General features: G+C 36.9%; 1 protein-coding gene across 8 annotated transcripts in view; it reads right to left on the bottom strand.

The window, feature by feature from the left end:
- Positions 1-21,837, bottom strand: part of PCLO (piccolo presynaptic cytomatrix protein) — a 398,862-nt gene that overhangs the window by 186,703 nt on the left and 190,322 nt on the right. For 7 of the 8 annotated variants that reach the window (XM_070787660.1, XM_070787662.1, XM_070787664.1 and 4 more), the window contains exons 4-6: positions 18,692-19,450; positions 4,325-9,410; positions 1,941-3,955 (exon numbers count right to left, since the gene is read on the bottom strand). In XM_070787660.1, coding sequence (XP_070643761.1) covers positions 1,941-3,955; positions 4,325-9,410; positions 18,692-19,450 — 7,860 coding nt within the window. The remainder of the gene's footprint in view (positions 1-1,940; positions 3,956-4,324; positions 9,411-18,691; positions 19,451-21,837) is intronic. The other variant, XM_070787665.1, reaches the window with a different exon arrangement.

Below are 21,837 nucleotides of genomic sequence, written 5' to 3'. Positions count from 1 at the left end.
GCAATAAAACAGTATTTTTGAGTTGGTATACAATTATTCCATATTGAAGCCTGCACTGAGTGTGACCACTTAGAAAAAGGAACTACTGGGTTGTGTTCCAAAGCTCAATACACTTAGGATTTTTCAGGCTCAGAGTATTATTTGGTAATTCTATCCAACTTCTTCTAGGATTGGATAGTTAAAAAATATTACCATTACAATCAATAATACAATACATACAACCCATTGTATCTTTCATTTCATACTTTTAAAACCCAAGAGAATACTGTGAGGAAAAATATTGACACCTTGAATATCTTCTATACCTGTGTTCATTTGAATTAAGAGTATAGGGTGAAATGTTAAATTAATGGTCAATACACTGCGTGGAGAAGGCTGTTCTTTCTGTGACAGAAGTCTTGAGTATAACTTTAAAATACTGCTAAAAAATGTATTGTCAAAGATTTCTAGATTACTCTTTAGGTGAATTCATAGGTCACTGCTGTAAAAGTAAATACCTATACATTACAACTAAGTTAAAAATATTTCTCTCAATATATTTAATTCTAGAAACAAAGCCATACACAGAAACTGAATGAAATCTCAATGTAGAAGTGGTTCCCTGACTTACAAGTTATGATAAGTAAATTAAAAAAAAAAATTATGACCTCTATCCCCCCCTTGAAGATAGTTTATACACTCTTTTTGAGAAAGTACATAATAACAAAATGCCCCTATGAAACTGGAACACTTAGATAAGAATTTTAATTTATTAGTATAACTATTAATATGCCTATATACCTAAAAATTGGCTTAGAGTTACATATAATGGTACATTTTTCAGCCCACAGCCAGTGTTGAACACATTTGGGTCAGTTGCAATAGAGTAATTTCTCAGAAAAACCTATTTAAAAGCATCAGGGTTTTAAGATCTAGAGTTTAGAAAGCAGTGTAATTAGGGGAACTTTTAATATAAACATAAATCTTGTTTTCAATAGAACTATTACTTTATTAATAACCTTCTAATGATATATATTAGGTTTTCTTGAAGTAGATAACCTGCTTTTTACCTAATTATTAACATTCCTTATTCCCAGTTATAGAGATCTTCACAAATATGTCCAACATTCCTATATATGTTCCTTTCACTTTGAAGCATATTTTAAATACACTCAAATTATTAAACTTAAATAATTAACAATTAAACCTATTTGAAGAAACATAAAAATTAATTTTTCTTCTGTAAGCACTAAGATTAAGGCTTACCTGACATTAGATTCAGAAAATTGCCAGAAACAAAATAAGCATGGATGAACTATGAAGATTAAATTATACTTTATGCCCTGCTGCTGCTGCTGCTGCAGCTGCTAAGTCACTTCAGTCGTGTCCGACTCTGTGTGACTCCATAGACGGCAGCCCACCAGGCTCCCCTGTCCCTGCGATTCTCCAGGCAAGAACACTGGAGTGGGTACTTTATGCCCTAGTAATGCTTTATTTTGAGCAGCAAAGATTAACATTCTGGCAGAAGGAATAAGATTGATTAAATGATCTTCAAGGATCCTCCCACTAAGAATTCCAGCATCCATGGGTTTAAATTTTTGGTCATCCTTTGCCTTATCTATTTATTCAATACTTATTCTATCATATATGAATATTAGTTATATTTACTGAAATCAGCCTACAATTGACACTTGGGAGATTTCAAGATTAGAACAAAATGTTCAATCTCATTTATCACAAAATAATACACACTTTTCTCATTTTGTCTTTTTTTTTCTTTGTATTTCTACATGGATGTATACTTTTCTGCTTACCACTCCCCCCACTAAATTTTCTAATGAAATAGTCCTCATTGAAATTTAGAATTAGGCACCAGGAGTGTCACGGCCTCCTAAAGTCTGCAAACACACAGTTAACATCAACTCAGCCATTGTCTTCTAACTGAAAAGAAGCACTCTTACCGTGTAGCCCTCGGTATACTGAAAAGGAGCCCTGGAACTTTCGTCTGCTGTTGGACTCAGAGGCTTGGGGTCAGACATGGAGCGCTGCATCATCTTGGCTGTCTTAGGACTTGCTGGGGGAACTTTAGCCATATCTGGATGCAGTACTTTTTGTGGACTTATATCATCAGGGAGGGGTTTCTCATAAGGTACAAAGGCTGATTCTAAGGCTTTGCCTGGTGAAAGTGGTGAGATGGGAGAATAAAGGACTTTTGGAGATTTGGGTGGGGAAGGAGCCAGCTGTAGTGTGGAATCTGCCCGAAGGTGAGATGAATAACCAATTTCTAAAGGTGTTGGGCGTTTCTTGTCTTTGGGTGGAGAGGTGGCACTCAGATATTGAGGACTTTGTGTGTCTGAATCTGCTTCTGTTTGACATCCTAAACTGCCCCCTTTGTAAGTCTTTTCAGGTGCTGAAATGTGTTTAATTATTTCTACCTTGGCATCCACGCGTGCCCGTATCGAAGGTGTTCTTATGGTTCCAACTGGTTCAGTCTGCACAGATATCTCTGCTACTGTTTGAACGGCTATGCTGGAGACTTTGGAAGGGGGTTTGGCCTTGTCCGCCTCTGCAGGGCTGTCACCATATTTCCCTACGCGAGCTTTCCTCCTAGATCTAGTAGGCATGTCCCATTCATCCTGATCTTCGTCATCCGTCTGGACACTTGTATCAACACTCTTTTTAGTTCTCCTTCTCCTACTCACATAACTCCGATCTGCTGAATCTTCATCATCAGTCTGTACTCCACTGTCCACTATCTTTTTAAAGCAGCGGGGGTCATCTGCCAGATTTTCCCCCATCTCGTCGTACTGGCCACGGACTTTAGCTCCAGAACTTCTCTTCTTGGGTTGTTTCTCCTCTTTGACAATTACATCTGTCAGAGGTATTTCTGAAACAGTACTCAGGATGCCAGGTGGGGCAATGTACTGAGTCACCCCATCAGACTGAACTGTGTACCATCCCTGGCTCTGTGGTATTTCAATTGCCACCACAGCTGAGGCTGTGGTGGTTGCATCTTCGGTTGCCCAGAACTGACCACCTTCTGGGGCAACATACTGACCTTCCAGGATGGCCTGGTCTGCAGTGGTCTGTGGAGAGGCAGTTCCGGAAGGGTCATAGTTATATTGGTAGACCTGGCGAATCTTCTGCTCCTCCAGCTGCTGGTGAAGCTGTTGCTGCAGCTGTTGGATCTGTTCCAGCTGCAACTGTTGCTGTGCTAACGTCTCCTGCCTCATCATGAACTGGGCTTGCCGCTCCTCTTCTTGCTGATAGAGGAGGTGTTGCTTCATTGACTGCAGCTCCTCCAGCTTCTTTTGAACCATGATCTTTTCCTGTTCTCGGAACCTTTGAATCTCCTGCCGTTCCCACTCCAACTCCTCAGCAAAACGCTGTTGCTTGATCTTTTCCAGTTCCAAGAGCTCACGCTCCAAGTCTAGCTGTTGTTGTTGCTTATCTTCCTCGGGGATGATTAAAAGTGCACTTTCCTCTCCCACCACTTCCGAAAATACTTCAGACGCTGTGGTCAGGGTGGGAACTGAGTCTATTGTCTCAGCTGTGAGAGTCTCCATAGTGATAGTCTGCAAACTGGCACTGATATCAATACCAGTGACTTCAATGTCTGTTTCAGATGCACCAGTTGTTAGGAAATAGGATCTAGGCATGGGCTGGCTTTGGTGCAGGGCGGACAAGGAAGTCACGGCGTCATTTGTGTGCACACCAGACAAATCCCTCATGGTGGTGCTGAAAATGGAGCCAGGCTGTGTGGTGATAGCAAACGTGGAAGGAATTGGAGTTGCTACTGAAGAATAGACAACCCCATTAGACGACCTCAAAACACTCCCCACACCATACTGGGGTCCTGGAGGTGGAGTCATTCTTGCTGTGGAATACTGCGGGGTACTAATCCCAACTCCTGAAATGACTTGTCGAGTTTCTGGATATGGACCTGTAGTCTTGCTTGAATAATCCATTACCTCACCTGAAATACAGGGGAGAGTTATAGTCCAGTTCCTAGAATGAATGATGTTTTTGGGGTTGGAAAGCCCTCTCAGTCTTGAAGAACATAATGAACAGGACTGCATGCAAATCCACAGGTTATTAACCTACTCAGGTGGAGAATAAAAGCAACGTTGAACATGCAGGCACATGCAGGCGACTTTGGGTGGAACAAATTTAAAAAAAAAAGTGGAGAAACAAAAATGCATATGTACTCCAAAATATATTGCCAAAACATCCAAAGAAAGATAAAAAATAACAAAATTGGAAATAAGACCACATTGTCATCCTGAAATGAGATGAGGAACACCATGATATTTCAAAGAAAGGTCTGTTGCTACATTATACTGACCTGTAGTAATTCTCCCTGAAGTAAGATCTACTGCTGCATCAGTTCCTCCAGAATAATCAAAAGCATTCTTACTTTTATAGAAAAAATGTCCAGCTTCTGCTAAATTAGTGTCAGACATGGAAGGTTTCATTCCCCCAATCCCTCTATAACCATATGGCCCTGATCGATCATATTGATAGTGATCATCCCTATAACCAAAACGATCTTCAGGAAGAGTGGTTGCAGGCTGCTGTGCTGTGCAGCTTCTTCCAAAGGGTAACTTATAAACCACATCACAGCACACGGCTCTTCTTCCTGCAGTCAGATCAACAGGTTTTTCATCATCTTCTATTATTTTAGTCACTACATTTGAAGAAGCTTCATCCATTGTTACAACTGTTCTATGAGTTTTGGAGGTACTGAGATCCACTACTTCCCCATCAGTGATGCTCTGGGATGTGGAGCTATCAGTCCATCCATTTGTGACACCAACAGGAGGTGCGGTAACAGGTTTCGTAGGAGCTGATGTCACTGGGTGTGCAGAAGTACTTAAAGATAAGTTTATTGGCGCTTCCTCCCTAATTGTAGGAAAGGTCTGGCCACTTGGAACTCTGTATAGTGGCTCCACATGCTTTGATGTAGTAAGCTGGAGTGGTGCTGCTGTTGCAAGTTCTAGACCCACTAGGCTTTCTGTGCCTGTGGTGTAACTTGCAGTAGCTGTGCATGTAACAACAGTCAGTGTCTCGGTGACCAGGGATATAGGAGTCACTCCTGATGAAGTTGCGCTGAGATTTATAATTGAGGGTTGGACAGCACTAATTTGTCTCCCATACATTTCACTTGTTGTGGTCTGCCTCTTCACATCCACTGCAGAGGCAGAAAGATCCATACATTTTTCAGTCGCTTTAACATCTACTTTGGGTACTGTACGCAGATCAATGGCATCACCAACAAGTTGCAACTGGACATCTTCTTTATGCTGCTGCTTCTCTAAACGGAGGTGATCTAGAGCAAGAGGTTCTGGAGGAAAGGATATAGAGACACTGCTGAGACCAACACTAGGGACTGTACTTCTTGCTGTTGGAACCTCAGCCTTGGAAACTTCAGTTGGGTGAGACTGTGTAACTGAAGCTGAAGTTGCTTGAAATGAAGACAGTGTTGTGACTGGGATAGCAGCAAATGTCTCCAAAGCTCTGGAGATGTATAGGCTCTGTTGTGAAGAAGTTGATATTTCCACAGCTGTCACAGGAGGAACTACAGAAAATACTGGTTCAATGGAAATCAGATCTTTGGGGGGTGATCCCAACGGCCAACTGGTAATAGCTTGACTAGGTGAAGAATCTGTTGGAGTGCCAGGTTCAGATGGCAATGTGATAACCACATAAGTTTCCATAAGAGACTTGGAAAATCTTGGCGAGGACTTGTTAGAGTGAGGGGAAAGTGGAGAGGTAGGGGAAGGCAACTTATAGTCTGCTGATGTCACTAAATTTAATGTCATACTTGTAGTTAAAGGTAGACCTGTTGGTTTGGGGTATGTATCTGTTAGTTTTGGGGTAGTGACTGGAGGTTGAGGAACTGCTGGTTTAGGAGCAAGTGGAGGTTTGCTTGGTTCGGGTCTATGTGTAAATACAAGTCCAGATGGAATTAAAGATGGCTTAGGAGGAACAGGAGGAGGTGCAGTGGTATACACTTTTGTCATAGGTAACCCATCACTTCTGGGAGCAGACGTGGTCTCCACTGTAGTAACAGAATCTACTAGAGATGTAGCTGCTGTAGTTGCAGTCACTGGAGCTGTAACCGCTAACTTTTTTCTAGGGTGAATAGTTGGTTTAGGTGAGGTTGGTGGAGGAAGAGGTGGGGGAGGAGGAGGAGGGGGAGGGGGAGGAGGTGGAGGAGGGGGAGGAGGAGGCGGAGGGGGTTGGGCTGATATGTCCAAAGAAGAACTTCGAAGGAATGGACGAGTTTTAGTTGGAAGAGAGAAAATGGGAGGAGTGCCAGATGGTAGCTGAGATGCAGGTTTTGCTTGACCCAAAACCTCTTCAGGTAAAAAGCATGTCGTTGAAACCTGCTCCTTCATTGGAAGGGTTTTTACAGAAGAAGGTGTCTGATCAAACACAGTGTCAGGTAAGCTAATTTCTGTCAGTTCAGCCTCAGATTCCTTCCTACTATCTCTATAAGCTTCCAAAACTTCCAGAATAAGTCCATCCCCTGTTTCCTTTCTGGCCTTCTTCGCTGCATCTTTTTCAGATATAGATAAGTCAGTAGAAACAGTGTCAGCAATTAGCCCCCCCAGTTTAGTTCCTACAGATTTTATGAGAGAAGGTTCTATATCAGATAAGGAAATCACAATGTGATCTTTACTAGTTCTATCCTGTATGGTTGTCTGATCTAAAGGTATACTTATGTCTTCTGGATAGTCTATAATGCTGCCTGGGAAATATGTTGATGAAGAAATTTCCTCAGCATCTTCAAATTTAGCTACAATGTCCACTGGCTCAGTATAAACTGTGGTCATGCTATCCAGGGTAGTAATGGGTGAGGAGCTATCTGTGGTACAAACTGAAGAAACAGATGATGTGAGAGAGGGTGTGTCAGAGGGTGGCACTGATGTAGCACTTTCTGAAGGTTCAGAATAGGTCAAAATCAGTGATTCATGAGCAATTATCTCTTGAATTTCTCTTGTATAATCAGTCACATATTCATCCTCAATTTCTTCTGCTGAAAAATGTTGGGTTATTTTAACATCTGGGATGGAGAGTGTTGTGCTGCTGGTTGAATCTGTAAGAGATGCTCCCGAGAGAACACTTGATGTCAAAGATGCATCAGGTACCCTATCAAAGTCCACAGTGGACTCTGTCATATCGTCTCTGATGAGGGGCTGGGTTGGACTAGATCCAGGTGTTAACTGCATCTGTTGTCTTTTCATGAGTTCTTCATAGGCAGCATCAGCATCTAATAATTTTTTTTCTTCACTGGTAGAAGTTACCATACTACCCAGATCGACAATCTCATGACTTTCTGGGATGATAAAAGAACTTGAAACGATGTCTTCTTGAGGTAAAACAGCATGTAAATTTTCTAACTCATAAAACTCTTTCTGGAGGGCTGTGATTTTCTGCATGGGATCTTCATAAATCTGTTCTGGAAGTCTCATGTTTTGCTCTCTCTCTCTCTGCTGCAAAAATCCATTTTCTTCTTCTTGCCCTGTGAGCAGACTGCTGTCAACTGAACCATTGTATGTGTCTTCTACTAAAGACTCATAAATATAATCTTCTATTAGCATCCCACCATACAAAGGCTCTTTTTCAAACATTTCGTCTCGTTCACTTGCAGCTGGAAAAGCTTTATATTTCTGGCTTTTATGCATCATTTCTTCATACATCTCCTCAGCACTTTTTAATGCCTTTTGGCCACCTTCTTTCTGCATAATAGATTGCTCATCTGTCGGTGAGTATAAAGACACAGCTGTGGGCAATTTATAAACTTTTTGTACTTCGATTATTTTTTCTGGGCTTATTTCAAAGCCTTCTGGGTCTGACTCTATGCTAGGTGAATATTCAGAACACGAAGATCGATGGAGCTCCTCCATTTCTGCAGCCTGACGTAATTCTTCTGTTGGAGATGCGTCTTCGATGGGAGAGAGATTACTGGGTGGTGTCTTTGGTCTTTCCCTCCTTCTCTGAGCTCGAAGTTCATCTTTGTCTTTCTTTGATTTCTTACTAGAACTCTTTCTTTGCTGCTGTTCTAATTCCCGTTGCTTTTCTTGCTCCTTCAATAATTCTTCTTCTTCTCTCAATTCTTCTTCCTCTGAAGAATCTTCAATGGTAGGTAAAAGAGGGCCATGTGATCTATGTCGAGCTTTGCGTTGTTGTTTGCTCTCTCCTTTTTTGTGACTTGGACTACTATCACTGTCTTCATCAAGAGAAGAAACGGATGTAGGGGATGTGCCAGGAGTGAAGCTGGAAGCATGAAGACTAGAAGATCCTTCCCCCCTTGATCGATCTTCTGGAGAGTCTGTCAGGCTTTCCATTTCTAATTCTGGCTCGTCATCAAAATACAAAGCTGTTTTTTTCTGTGATGACTCTGCAGAGTATTTATCGGCTATCGTGCTGTTGAGTTCAATTGTTTTAAATCGACGGAGTCCTCCTCCTCCGGCAACTACAAGTTCTTCACTCTCCTGACTTTTAGTTTCTCTGTATTTAAGCTCAGGACTTTCATCAAAAGTCTCATCATCTTCATCATGCCAGGAATGGCGTCTTCCTGCCTCGTCATCAAAGCTTGCACTACTTTTTCGCGTCAGTCGCCTGTGTTTCCCTCCTGTTCCTTTCCCCTTCCCTCTGGTTTCTTCCTTCTTCTGGCTTTCTATACTACTGCTAATCTCTTTGAGCTGGTTCCTAATGAACTCATCGTCTTCAGAATCTGAAACATCTTCATCAGCACTCATTTCTATGATTTGCTTTCGAATGAAGTCCTCCTCTTCCCCTGATCCTTGGCTGTCTTCCTGTTTATACTCATCACTGCTTGATGAACCAACACTGGTCCTCCCTTTTCTTTGCGGAACAGGTGAGTTTTCGCTTTCACTGCTGTCTTCAATTGAATCATAAGGCTGTCTCCTCGTAGCCAACTCGTCAACAAATTCAGGCTTTTCTTGGTCCTTTCTGGAAGGAATGTCTTGTTGGCTCTCTTTTTTAAAAGTGTCTCCTTCTTCTTGACTCTCTTTGAGCTCCTCCTCTGAAACTGTAGATTCCAGTTTTTCCACTAAACTCTGAGTTTTCTGCTGGTCCTTAGGCTGCTCAGGAGAAACCTCATGGGGCTGTGTTTTCTTTTCTGACTTTTCTTCAACAAGTGTACTTGCCTGAGCTTCTAAAATAGATAGGACTGTACTTTCTAACTTAGCCAAATCTGAGGGGCTGGAAGGGCTGCTTTCTTGTGAAAAGGAGTCCTTTTTGAGTCCCTTGAGCAAATCCTTTTCATCACTGGGAATAAGACTTGGAATTTCACCAAGTGAACTTGATATTCCATCAGAAGAATATCCTGTGTCACTAAGACCTTGTGGGCTTTTCGGCTGCTGAGAACTTGAAGTGTCTGATTTGTCATCTTCCTTTTCCTAGCAGGGAGGAAAAGATACAGGAAAACTTAACATGGGTAAACTAATAACACAGCCTCCCCATTACTCTCAAATAAGTATTACTGAGGAGAAATTATAGGACTTTTTCAACTATATAACAGTATTTTAAAAAATCTATGAGCACAAAAAATAAAAAGTTGATACATATTAAGGTTAGTTTTCATTTAACTAAAGTTTAATCAAATGTCAGTTCTCAAGCACAACTGATTTTATTTCATTGATATATCATTGTATATCTCAAAACCATTTTCCTTCAAAAACATGATTATCTTTCTCAGTACATTTACTTTGGGTAAGAAGTCAAATGGCCAAAGGAAATCTTTAGAAAGTTTCTCTTAACATAGTTAATACTTTTGGATTATTAGGATAGGCAAACAAAGAATCAGAGAATGGGCTTTGTACTTGGCTATAAACTGTATGGGATATATTTACTTAACAGAAATAAGCAGGTAATGTGACCATAATAATATTCATATCACCTACTGCAAAGGATTCTTTTTATTTATTTATTTATTTTTGAGATAGAGAGGTCAAAAAAGGCATTGCCTTTTAAAGACACTCTGAAAGATGTAAAATGCTATATTTCACTTGGTATGATTGTTAATCTCTATATCAATATTGCTAATCTCTATATCACAATTGTTAAGCTCTGTATCACTTGAAATGAATGTTTAGAAATTGTAAAATTCAAAAAAGCTATGTGATCATTGGTCTGACTGAAAGCTTTAGCTAAAGAGAAATACCTGTTATTTTTCTACAGTTATTAGATCATATCTTCAGCATCCCATCTCAAAGAAATTTAATAAATATTATTTATAAATGTCTACAGACTTGAATATACTTGAAATTTTACCTTCACCTTACCCTAGTCATTTTACATTCATTTCCATTTCAATATCTGTCTTTATGGATAAAGATGTATCTTGAGCATATTATAGGGTAAAATGCTTTTGCAGAATTTAAAACATGACAATTAAAAAAGATAGTCTGATATATTCTTCACAACTTTTAAGCAAAAAAAAAATGCCTGCCCTTTGGATTACTACAAATTAACTTCTCTGGACCATTTTTGATGTCTTTCTAGAAAAGGAATACTTATCTGCCATTGTGAGATCATAGTAGTTGGGCTGACAAGCACCCAACTAACTAGTTCATTTCTCTTAAGAGCTACAAATTGAACAGGTAATCACAGGTGAAGCAGTGTTCTCATAAATTTTCTAGATGGTTTTTCTATGGATCTCCACTGTGACTGCTCACATCTCACACAATACCAGAGCACAACATTTTGTGTCCAGTATGCTTTCTACATCTTTCTTTCCTATATGTCCACCTTTCACTAACTAACATAACCACAGGGGTGGGGACCTAAGCTCCTTGTGAAAAAAAAGTCAAGAAAATGATCCTTCATAATAAAATTTTGATGGTGTAATTTGTGTTCTTTATTGTGAGTCTGCACATATTATAATACATAACAATGTAATAAAAGTATACATATAAGGAGGAAATGCAACTATGATTATATATAACAATTTATTGAATATAATAAAGAATGATTTTAATTTTATACAATGAATTCTGAAGGCTCTGTTGGCATTTTACAAAAATAAGATTTGGATCAGACATACACAACATAACAAAGGAAATTGAGATACACTAGACAGAAGACTCAAATGCATAAACATCAAAATCCCTACCCTACAATCCCCCTTATATGCCCTTCTGGATGTGTCCATGCTTTCCTTCTTTTCTCAGTGTTATGTTCTACCAACTTCTCCCTCCTGGTTTCTTTCCTCTATATTCCTCATGAAATTCAATCATCATTTACCTATGATGATGCTATGATGATTTTTCACCTAAATGACTTCCTCTCCATATTATAAGGTGGAATTGGTCTGCAAAGATGCTGTTCTACAGGTCTGTGGGTCTAAGATAAAGTGTCTGGAGTGTTTAATAAGGAAATCAAGTTAGGTGATCAAAGAGCATTTGGCTGAATTGTTTAGAAAGAACAATTGGTTGTGTCCTTATACCACGATCACTGAAAAAACTCACAGTGTCAATTTCTGTCATACTGACTAGCATAAATGTAAACTTCCTGGCAGAGGTGAGTGACCTTCTGCTCCATTACTAATAGTGTACTATCAGATCACACACCAACTAACCCCTTTGCCTCTTTAAGCAACCTGTACATTCCTCCTTTCATCTGCTGCTACTAAAACAATAAAACAATTGTTCTTCACATATAGAGATCAGCACGCTATGCTATGCTATGCTAAGTCACTTCAGTCGTGTCCGACTCTGTGCGATCCCATAGACCGCAGCCCACCAGGCTCCCCCGTCCCTGGGACTCTCCAGGCAAGAACACTGGAGTGGGTTGCCATTTCCTTCTCCAATGCATGAAAGTGAAAAGTGAAAGTGAAGTCGCTCAGTTGTGTCGGACTCTTCGTGATTCCATGGATTGCAGCCCACCAGGCTCCTCCGTCCATGGGACTTTCCAGGCAAGAGATCAGCATAATGAGGTGCTTATCTCTCCATCTGCTTATCCTTTCTGTGGCTATTCACTCTTGTTTGTGAGATATCTGGACTAAATTTATAGTGGAATTTGTATCCATGTAGGTTAACTGGTCAATTATAGATTTAACACCACAAACTCTTCCTTTATGAGTACATTTCTTAAGGAGGGAATAATTTGATCAAAAAAGAAAGAGTATCCAGTACTAAGAGAAGAATATACAGCATAGTGTGTAACTTTGGTCTGATTTTCTCTAATTATTCAAACTTCAAATTAATATTTGAAGTACTGTAACTCCAGAAGACTGTGATGAAAGGAGTTATGTGAGGGAGGCTTATTTTCTTTCAAATTTCTAATTCCCTAGGACTAAAAACTTAGGAGTTTTCCTTTAGTTGCTTCAAAAATGTGTGGCTGTATGCTTTTTACTGAGAAGAACATTAAGCAATTTAGTAACATTAAGATTTAATAAAATGAATAGATTCAAATGATTCTAAAGTATATGCACAGATTATATATGTAACACATATATACATATGTGGTTAAATATCACTGAGTTTTCATATTTACTCATTATTTTTCTCATTTGAATTGATAGGAGTTGGAATTATGCATTTAATTTATTACATGCAACACAAATACAATCCAGAATGATTTCTAAAATTATTACATAAGAATAAAATTCCAGGTATAGTCCCTTTATAGTCCTCAATCTTAGATTGAGAAGTCAGTGGGAAGTTAAGTGTTCATAACTTAAGCACACTTTTTAAAAGAAAATTGCAATGTTATTTTTCAGTTCCCTGAGGAACACATTTTCACTGTATTTTTCTAAGTACATTTAACATTAGACTCTATTTCACTGACTTTTATTTTTCGTATATGTTGCACTTTTTCTCCATGTATAAAATTCTGTAATTGAGTCTTTGTAGTCTTTGTATATGAAACAACTATTCAAAATTTTAAGAAATGAAGATTCATATTTTCTTACTAACCCAAAGCAGAAAGTGTAGATTACTTTTCCTTTCAATATTCCACTGTCCTTTATTGACTTGAAGACTGGTCAGAGAGAGGCAGTGAAGAATTAAGAATCACCTGAAACCTTCCCATGGCATCGTATCTTGAGGCCTTCTCTAGTATCAAGACATTTTTGTACTGCCAAACTTAGTTCTGCCCTTTTCAGAGATGTTAAACTCTTAGGCTTCCATGTCGAAGGCAAATGGAAGGTTTTTTTTTTTTTTTTTTTTAAACTTTTATTGGAGTTATGAACTGAATTCTTGGTTAAATACAAGACTGTACAAAGAAAGGAAGCAATATTAAGTTTTTGCTTAATGTCCTCCAAGTTATTTAAGTTTAACAGGCCAAAGGAAAACAGCAGATGAATAATCTTTAATCAGTTATATAATGTTTTGTCAAAATGGATCGCTAGTCTGAATATTCTGAACAGTGTAAACAAAGTTAAATCCACAAATTTACTGGACTTGGGGAGAAAATTGGGTAGTCCCACATACATGGGAATCCTTTTCACTGCAGAAAACCTCATCATTTTCCATCCTATACAATTATGCTGTCTTTATATACCATGGCTATATATAACTTAAATACTAACTCCTGGGTCATTTTAACTAGAAATAAAAGTTTATGCTAAATGATGTTTGAATTTTGTCTTTTTTTAAATCAAGAGAGCTGTAACTTTTCAATGTAATATATCAAATGCAGACAAGCAGTATTCTGTTTCAGTGTAACATATAATTTTTAAATATTAAACTAAAAAAAACAAAGAATATACCTTTCAAAGTATTTATTATATTTCAGGATATATTTTAATTCCATTTGACTAACACATTTTGAAAGACAGGAATGAGTGGAGCGACAAAATGATGTGGCAATAAAGAAATGCAAACAACATACTGTAACAATATGAATGACGCACGTGACAAATGAATAAATAAAATAATGTCAACATATAAACAAAGTAAAAAAAAAATACAAAGTATCTGGGATGAGAGGGGGAATTGCTAAGGGAGTTCAATAATTATAACAACGAAAAGGCAGTGTGCTAGAAGTGTCATGAGGAGGCAGAATTATGTATAGTATTTAGGAGCTAGCCTTTATAAGCAGAACTGGACTATAATCTTAGCTTTGCTGCTTCTCAGCCTTGTGATCTAGAGCATAACAAATTTAGTTTCCTCCTCTTTAAAACAGATAAAATATTTAGCTCATCAATAGTTATGTGGGCTAAGTGATAAGGCACCTAAGACAGTGCTCAGAACATAGTGAGAGATAAATTGACTATTATCATGATTTAAAATAAAAAGCAATTTAAAAGCAATCATTATAGAGTGTTTGAACAGTAGGAGAAGTGACTGCCACAAGGGAGAGGTCCGGGTGGGATTTTTCCGATAGGAAAACAGCACCAGTGCACAGAGAAGAACTGAATTCAGGTTCAGAAGGAAGACGGCACAAGCTACCTTTGGGATTCACACAAAGGCATTCTTGGCTGTTTTTCAACCTCTCACTGATGGGGGAATACTAGGTTGCTGGCAAGTTAGGGTGGAGCCACAGTCCAAAGGGCTGGGAAAGCCAGCTTAAGTATTTAGGCAGAAATTCTCAGTCAAGGCCAGGTATGCAAAATGTAAATACTTTTAGGAAGTAAATATGTAGGATTTTTAGTGTCTTTTTAAACCCCAAATAGAAATCATATTTTACAAATGTTTAATAAATAGACTGACACCAGCATTCTTTGATTTCTTATGTCAGTTGGTCATATGTTCTCTGAAGAATCCTGGGAGAAAACTGGGAGTTATACTGTAAAAATTCATAGCAAGGCAGTTACTTTATTTGCTCACCTTTAAATTGAAGCTTATTGTTCAGTTGTAGTTTTTATTACCTAATTTCAAGCAAACCAACGTTCCTGTAATAGGTAAGTGGTAGACAAGACATTCTCACAAAAAATCATGTGTTAAAGATAATGTTAATAACATTGAAAACACACAAGCATATTTATAAAGAAGCTGACACTCTTCATATTGTTATCAGTTTTTCATCAGCAACATGTTAAGGTGAAAGCTGTGATGATCAAGTTAAATCAGATCTGACACAGTCAGTCAAAAATGTGCCATAACTAGGAAAACTATTTGATATCTATATTGCATATGCTATTGCTATTAACAAATCTTGCTTCAACACATCACGTGCTGGCTAATTTCAGCAAGTGATCCTATAACACTATCACAGACTTCTAATATTTTTGGCAAATAATCATTCCAGTACTTAACAAATATTCAACAAGTTGAAATAAACACTTAAAATCTTCTTTTGAGCTGCTGTCTTATCGAATAGGAAAAGACAAAAAAATCATACAACACTTGGGGAAACTTGATTTTCCTGCCATGGAAATATGGCTGAAGTAACACATAGAAAATAATATGGTGACAAATCAGACTGCATTTCTTTGTTAGCCAGTGTCACTGCAAAGAAGAAAGAAATAACTGTGGAAGGTTTGGGGAAAATTATAGGACAAAGTAAATAGCAAAAGGTTTGGCAATAAAATCAAAGTGCAGATGTTTCTAACATGCTCAGTTTATAATATTCATGATTTCCGTTTCAATAGTAACATTACTACTGTGAGCTACTAAGTGGTTCAAAACTGAGTGATTTGTTTTAAAAGGTGTATCTATATTAATGGAAAAAAACTGTATGTTAAATTCTGAGGAGAGGTTCTTTTGATTGGAATTATTATTATTTTTAATTTCTTTATTTTGATTGGAGGATAATTACTTTACAACGTTTTGTTGGTTTCTGCCATACATCAGCATGAGTCAGCCATAGCTAAACACATGTCCTCTCCATCCTGAACTCCCCTCTCACCTTCCACTCCATCCCAGCCCTCTTGGTTGTCACAGAGAACTGGGTTGAACTCCTTGTGTCACATAGCGCATTTCCACTGGTTATCTATTTTACATATAGTAATGTATATGTTTCAGTGCTACTCTGGAATTATTTTTTAAGTTCAGGATAGGACACATGTACACCCATGGCTGATTCATGTGAATGTATGGCAAAAACCACTACAATACTATAAAGTAATTAGCCTCCAATTAAAATAAATAAATTTACAACAACAAAAAAAAGGATAAGGTTACAGAGATAGCAGTGCATGCAAAATTCATTTACTGCATCTTTTACAAGTAAGCCAGTATTGCAGAGTACTTCAGGATTTTACAGATGTGGTACATATTGTAATGAGACCTTTATATTTTGAATAATATCTTTAATATTTTGTACTGAGATAAAGAATAACTAAGAATTTATTTTATCCATAGAGGTTTGCTGATTATCTCATGAGAAATTAATTTAAAAAGTTGTAGATTTTGAAGATTTTTTTTTTTTTTGACAAAAGTAGAAGAACCCCAAAGTGGTTGAACATTTTGGTGACAACAAATGGTGATTAGTAATATGCTACATGTTATATATTTAGGAAAAAAGTAAACTCTGATTATCAGTATGATAACTAGAAAGTATATGCGGAAAAAAATAAACACAAGCTGTCTCTTCAAGAGAATCATGATGTGTACACAGTCCTTTGAAGATAGATAACTGGAAAGCATCACATGATTATGCTAGATAAAATGACATATCATTTTAAAAAGTTGTCATGTTTGCCTTTTCAAACAAACTTTAGACAGAATATTTTAATCTGTTTATAAACTTTGTAGATAAAGAACTCCAGTGGGTTTTCAACCCATTTGCTAAAAAAAACATTTTAGAACACCACATTTTGTGATAACAGGAATAAATGACTGGTATCAAGTTAGATTAACATTCATTTATGGAAATTCCACAACTTAAAAAAAATATTTTTCAATTCCAAACCTAGGAAACAGGTAGCAAGATTTGGAAAGTACTGTCTTTAATACATTTCTTTCATTTCTGATATATTCTGTGGACCATCTTTTTTATTTTAGAGAGTCATCAACACTAAATGTCAAAATATCAAAATAAATAACTTAGAAGCTGAATTTCAAAGAGCTCTTATTAAAACATTTTACAAGATTTTCAAACATCAAAGCACAGTCAACACTCTCTAAAATATTATTATTAATTATACTTCACTGTGATCAAGTGTATCTATATTTAATAAACATAATAAAATGGTGATTTAGCTTATTTCACTGATTTTTTATATTTTTGTGAATATCTATATTGAAAATATAGTGCAGAGGTTTAATTTAGAAATAAGTATACACATACTGAGGTTGTTAAAGAAAAGTAGAGATGATTAAAAGTGATGAATTTGTAAAATAAAAAGTAGCATCAACAAAATATTTGGATACTTCTTATTTAAATTAAAACCAAATAGAGAATCATTAGAAATATCCGAGTGACAGAGTTATACTGTCTGAACTCTGGAAAATAATAATTTGATAATTATATCCTAGAGAAAGGAAATACAGAAGGCCTATTGACTAGTAATTACATTCCTCAAGTCATTGATATAAGATTATGAAGGCCATAAGTAGGATATTGTCCTTAGGAATAGGAGCAGAGAGACAGAAGCGTGATGTGGAGAGCCCAGTGTGTAAGAAGAAACCTCAGACTACCCTAAAGATTAGCGACTGGGAGACTAAAGACCTGATGAAGGATGAAGCCATTATCAGAAACAGAAACTGCTTCTACAGAGAGTTGGATATGATATGAACACACTGAGTTCCACTTTACCATGAGTTTCTGAAGAGAAATGATCTACTCAGTACTTGAAAATGCAGGTCCAACACTCAAGAGAGACAGATGGTACACAGCAAGATTTAGGAAATAGGAAATATATGTTCATGTGGCTCCCCTGAGAGGAAAGAAGACAGAATTCAAAGAAAAACCTCATCACATAGAGATGGGAAAAGAGAAAGTCACAGAGATAGTCAAAGTAGAACTCATAAAGCATGATCAGAAAGACAGCCAAGGACAGCTTCACAAAAAAAGAAATAGTAAAAAGAATCTATTTCTGCAAAGTAGTTAGCTAGGAGAAGCAGTGGGTGAGGGTGGGGGGAGTTAGATCTAGCCATTAGAATGAGAATACACAGGCATCTGTTTTCTCTAGCTCTGATAAACTTATGAATTAATAACAAAGGAAGACCAGGATTTATTTTATGAGTGATGTACCATATACCAGAGATGAATTAGTAACCGTGTGTTAAAACTATAAACAAAACAACAACTAAACTGGGTTAGGATGGACTATTAACCCTTAAAAGTTTCCATTAAAGAAAACGAAAAAGAAGAATAATATGTAAAGAATAATATGTATTCCAGATTATGCTTGGATTATAAATAAACCTTCAATATTAAACAAACTGAATAAAACTCTGAACTAAATACATTATATTGCATACACTCAATACTAAAGTAACTTTGAAAAAATGTTTCTTCTGAATTTTGGCTGTACTTTTTAAAAAATCACAATTATTTAATCATTTTATCATTGAAAACATCTTAAAAGATTTTCAAGTGAGAAGTTGAGTCTTGCTTAACCAAGTGGCTAAGTAAATAAAAATTTCAAGACAAACATTATTTCACATGAAAGGGGGATACTGATTTCATGTTAGTATTTTTTTCTGAATGCTACTGACTCTTTGTGAAAATGCACCTAGTTGAAAGCTTTTACTTACAAAATCACCATTAAGCATTTGGTGTACATTTAGGTAGACATTAGTAAATTACAGGTGTAAAACTGCAAAATGAGGTAAGAAACATAACTTACTGTTTTTTCCTTTCCAGATTCCGTCTGATCAGGCTTTGCCATGCCTGGTGCCTGTGGCTGCACTTTCATTTTTTGAGTCATCCCATCATCTTCTTTAGGCAAACGCCGAGGTGCGCTGGCTGGTAAATCTTCCACCTCCATCACTGGCGGTTTCTTTTCTTCCACTGCTTCTGGAGGCACTCCGCCTTCAGGTTTAACTTCAGCAATTTGTACTTGAGTTTTAAGTAAGTCATGTTTCTGTTCTTCCTCTAGAATCGATGCTTTCGTTCCTGGGGCTAACTTTTTGTCTTCAAGAGCCGGCTTTTTGTCTTTAAGGGTTGGTTTTTTTTCTTCAAGAGGTGGCTTTTTTTCTTCAGGGAGTGGCTTTTTGTCTTCAGAAGGTGGCTTTTTGTCTTCAGAAGGTGGTTTTTTGTCTTCAGGGGGTGACTTTTTTTCTTGAGGGGCTGAAGTTTTGTCTTTCTCTCCTTTACTCTCCTCTCGGATTTGATCTATGGTTTCCTTAGGGGGAATTTTTTCACCTGAAGGTGTTTCTTTTACCTTTTCTGAAATGGTTTTTTCAGCTTCAGGTTTTTCTTCTTGTTGCTTCTTTTTCACTTTTACTGGGGCAGGCGTTGCTGTTTCCTGAAATGGTTGTTCTGCAGGGACAGGCAGAGGCGAGGCTTTTGGTCCCGCCTGTGTAGCAGGCATTTTGCCCATGTCTCCCAGCTGTCCTGATATTGCTCTCTGGGTTTGGCAATTTAAACAAAGCCATTCTTGAATCTGTAAATAAAGCAAAATTAAAAGATTAACTATAATACATCTGTTTTGGTACATTTACCAAGATGAGCACTTGACAATTTCTGGCTGCTTTTTTATATATGGAGAAGGTAGGTCATTGTTTTCTGAATCAATAGAACTGACTTTTAAAAGAACATTGCAAAAAGACTGCCTGAAATCTAAAGAATAGGAAGAATCCTTAGGGATTAGCATCTAATTGGCCTCATAATAAAAAGAAAAAAAAAAAATGTATCAAAGATGTTTAGTTGCTAAGTCCTAGCTGACTCTTTTGCAAGCCCATGGAGTGTAGCCTTCTAGGCTCCATAGGATTTCCCAGGCAAAAATACTGGAGTGGAGTGCCATTTCCTTCTCCAGGGGATCTTCCCGACCCAGGGATCAAATACCCCAGGGATCGAACCCAAGTCTCTTGCCTTGCAGGTGGATTCTTTACCACTAAGCCACTAGGGAAGCCCGCATCAAAGACAGACTAGGGAAATATCATTTTTTTGGTTAAAAAAAAATCTGCATTTGTTCTAAATACAAGTATTTTTAAGCCTCATACCTTCAAAATTAGTGTTCCTATCATAAATTTTTTCAAAAACTATTAAATTACAGTAGTCTTCTTTTCAGAGCCAATTAATAGTAAGTTTTAAAAGACTTAGCCTATAATCTCCTATCTTTTGTTTTGGATCAAATGTAATTCTATCTACCCGAGCAGAAGATAACAAGGCACATGTAGAAGTTTCAAAAATCACATGTATATAACTCTATCTGACTTAAGATTAAAAAATGTTATTTTTAATAATAATTACATTTTTTATGCAATTGTGTCAAGAAGCATTCACAAATTAAAACTGTTTGATATCTTTCCCCCCAGTTTTCTCAATTGCTGACTAACATAGTTCTTTATACCACTTCTGTTCCTAAGCGGAATCCATGGGCCACCTGAGCCAAATCTCCTGAAGTAGTCCTTACTCATATAAATTTTAGTAACTATACCAATATAATTTTAGCAGAAATCTGGGATAGGAGAAGGAGAATCCACCTTTTAAATAACCTGTTGGTGAATTCTTTTGCAAACTAAAGGCTGAGAACCATCCTCTCATAACACACATAAATGATCACATGGGAGAGAGATTGCTAGACCGATAATGTTGCAGAATTTCCTTCTTATTGATGTATGGGGTGCTTTTTCTTACATTATACCTATTAAAATGTAAGAAATTAAGGTTATACATGTAGCTTCTAACTGTTACCATTTAATGAATGCCTATCCTTTAAAGTACACAGGTGGAGAGTCACATAAACAATATTGTGATTGTATGTTGTACTGTTTTCTGAGAGGTAATTTCAAATTGCTCTTCATATTGGATCATTCTTTCCAGTAGCATAACTTCAATTATTTAGAGACAAAAATCACTATTGTCCTAGAATATTATTAGACAACTAAGATTCATTTCTTCAGTTTTCAATTTCTTTAAAGAAACAAAAATGTTGCTTAATAATAATGACTGTTTTGCAACTTGTAAGCTGTTATAATTCTTACTTGATTATCTAAAACAGTAAGGACCTGAGTCAGTTATTTATTTTCAGATAAAATGCTGTCTATAAAACATTAGTATGCATTATGGGTCACTTTACTTTGTGTGTTATGATCATCCAGTACCAATTTCTTTCTTAATTTCAACTCTAAGCAGCAATAAAGTGAGTTGTGGCTTCTTTTTATAGTAACTTTATACAAAGTCTTATGAAAGAATCTGATTTGATCCTTATGTCCAATTCTAAAAGTTCCAGTTGTTGTGTTGAAGAATCCCTAGAGGAAGTACTTCCATAATGTCAACAGAAAATCAATCTTAATCAGTGTTGAGGTTTTAAAAACCACTCCTTGGTGGGGTCATATCTTAACAATATTTTCATTCAGAAACTGACATTTTAAAAAACAAAAATAGACACAAATAGCTGTACCATTGTGCTGTTTTGTCATATGGATTCTAAAAGCCAAATGCAGGTGTGTGCTATGCATTCCTGTCAGGGCAGGTCCAAATGTAAATAAGTTAGGATGTTTTTTAACATTCCAGAAATACATGTTTGGAAATTCTTATCAATTATAAAAGCATGATAACTTTATCTGAGTTTTAGGGACAGATTATTCTTACAAAGTTGTCATCTCTTGCTAGTTATATTAACAGTATGTGATACCAAAATGGTACACAGCTCTCATTAAAAGGAAAATCTGTTGAGAAAATAGAGTGATTATTTCAAGGTAGTACACTCATTATTTTCATACATTTGAAAATTTACATAAGAGGATAAAGGGTTTCATCTATTTAATCTACTATGTCACAAAAAACACTTCACTTTCCTGATTTAAAATGTTTGATAAAGCTACA

Source organism: Bos indicus, chromosome 4, assembly GCF_029378745.1.
Source record: "Bos indicus isolate NIAB-ARS_2022 breed Sahiwal x Tharparkar chromosome 4, NIAB-ARS_B.indTharparkar_mat_pri_1.0, whole genome shotgun sequence".
NCBI lineage: Eukaryota > Metazoa > Chordata > Mammalia > Artiodactyla > Bovidae > Bos > Bos indicus.
Note: the sequence above shows the minus strand (reverse complement) of the source record. Positions and strands in the feature narration are given on the sequence as shown.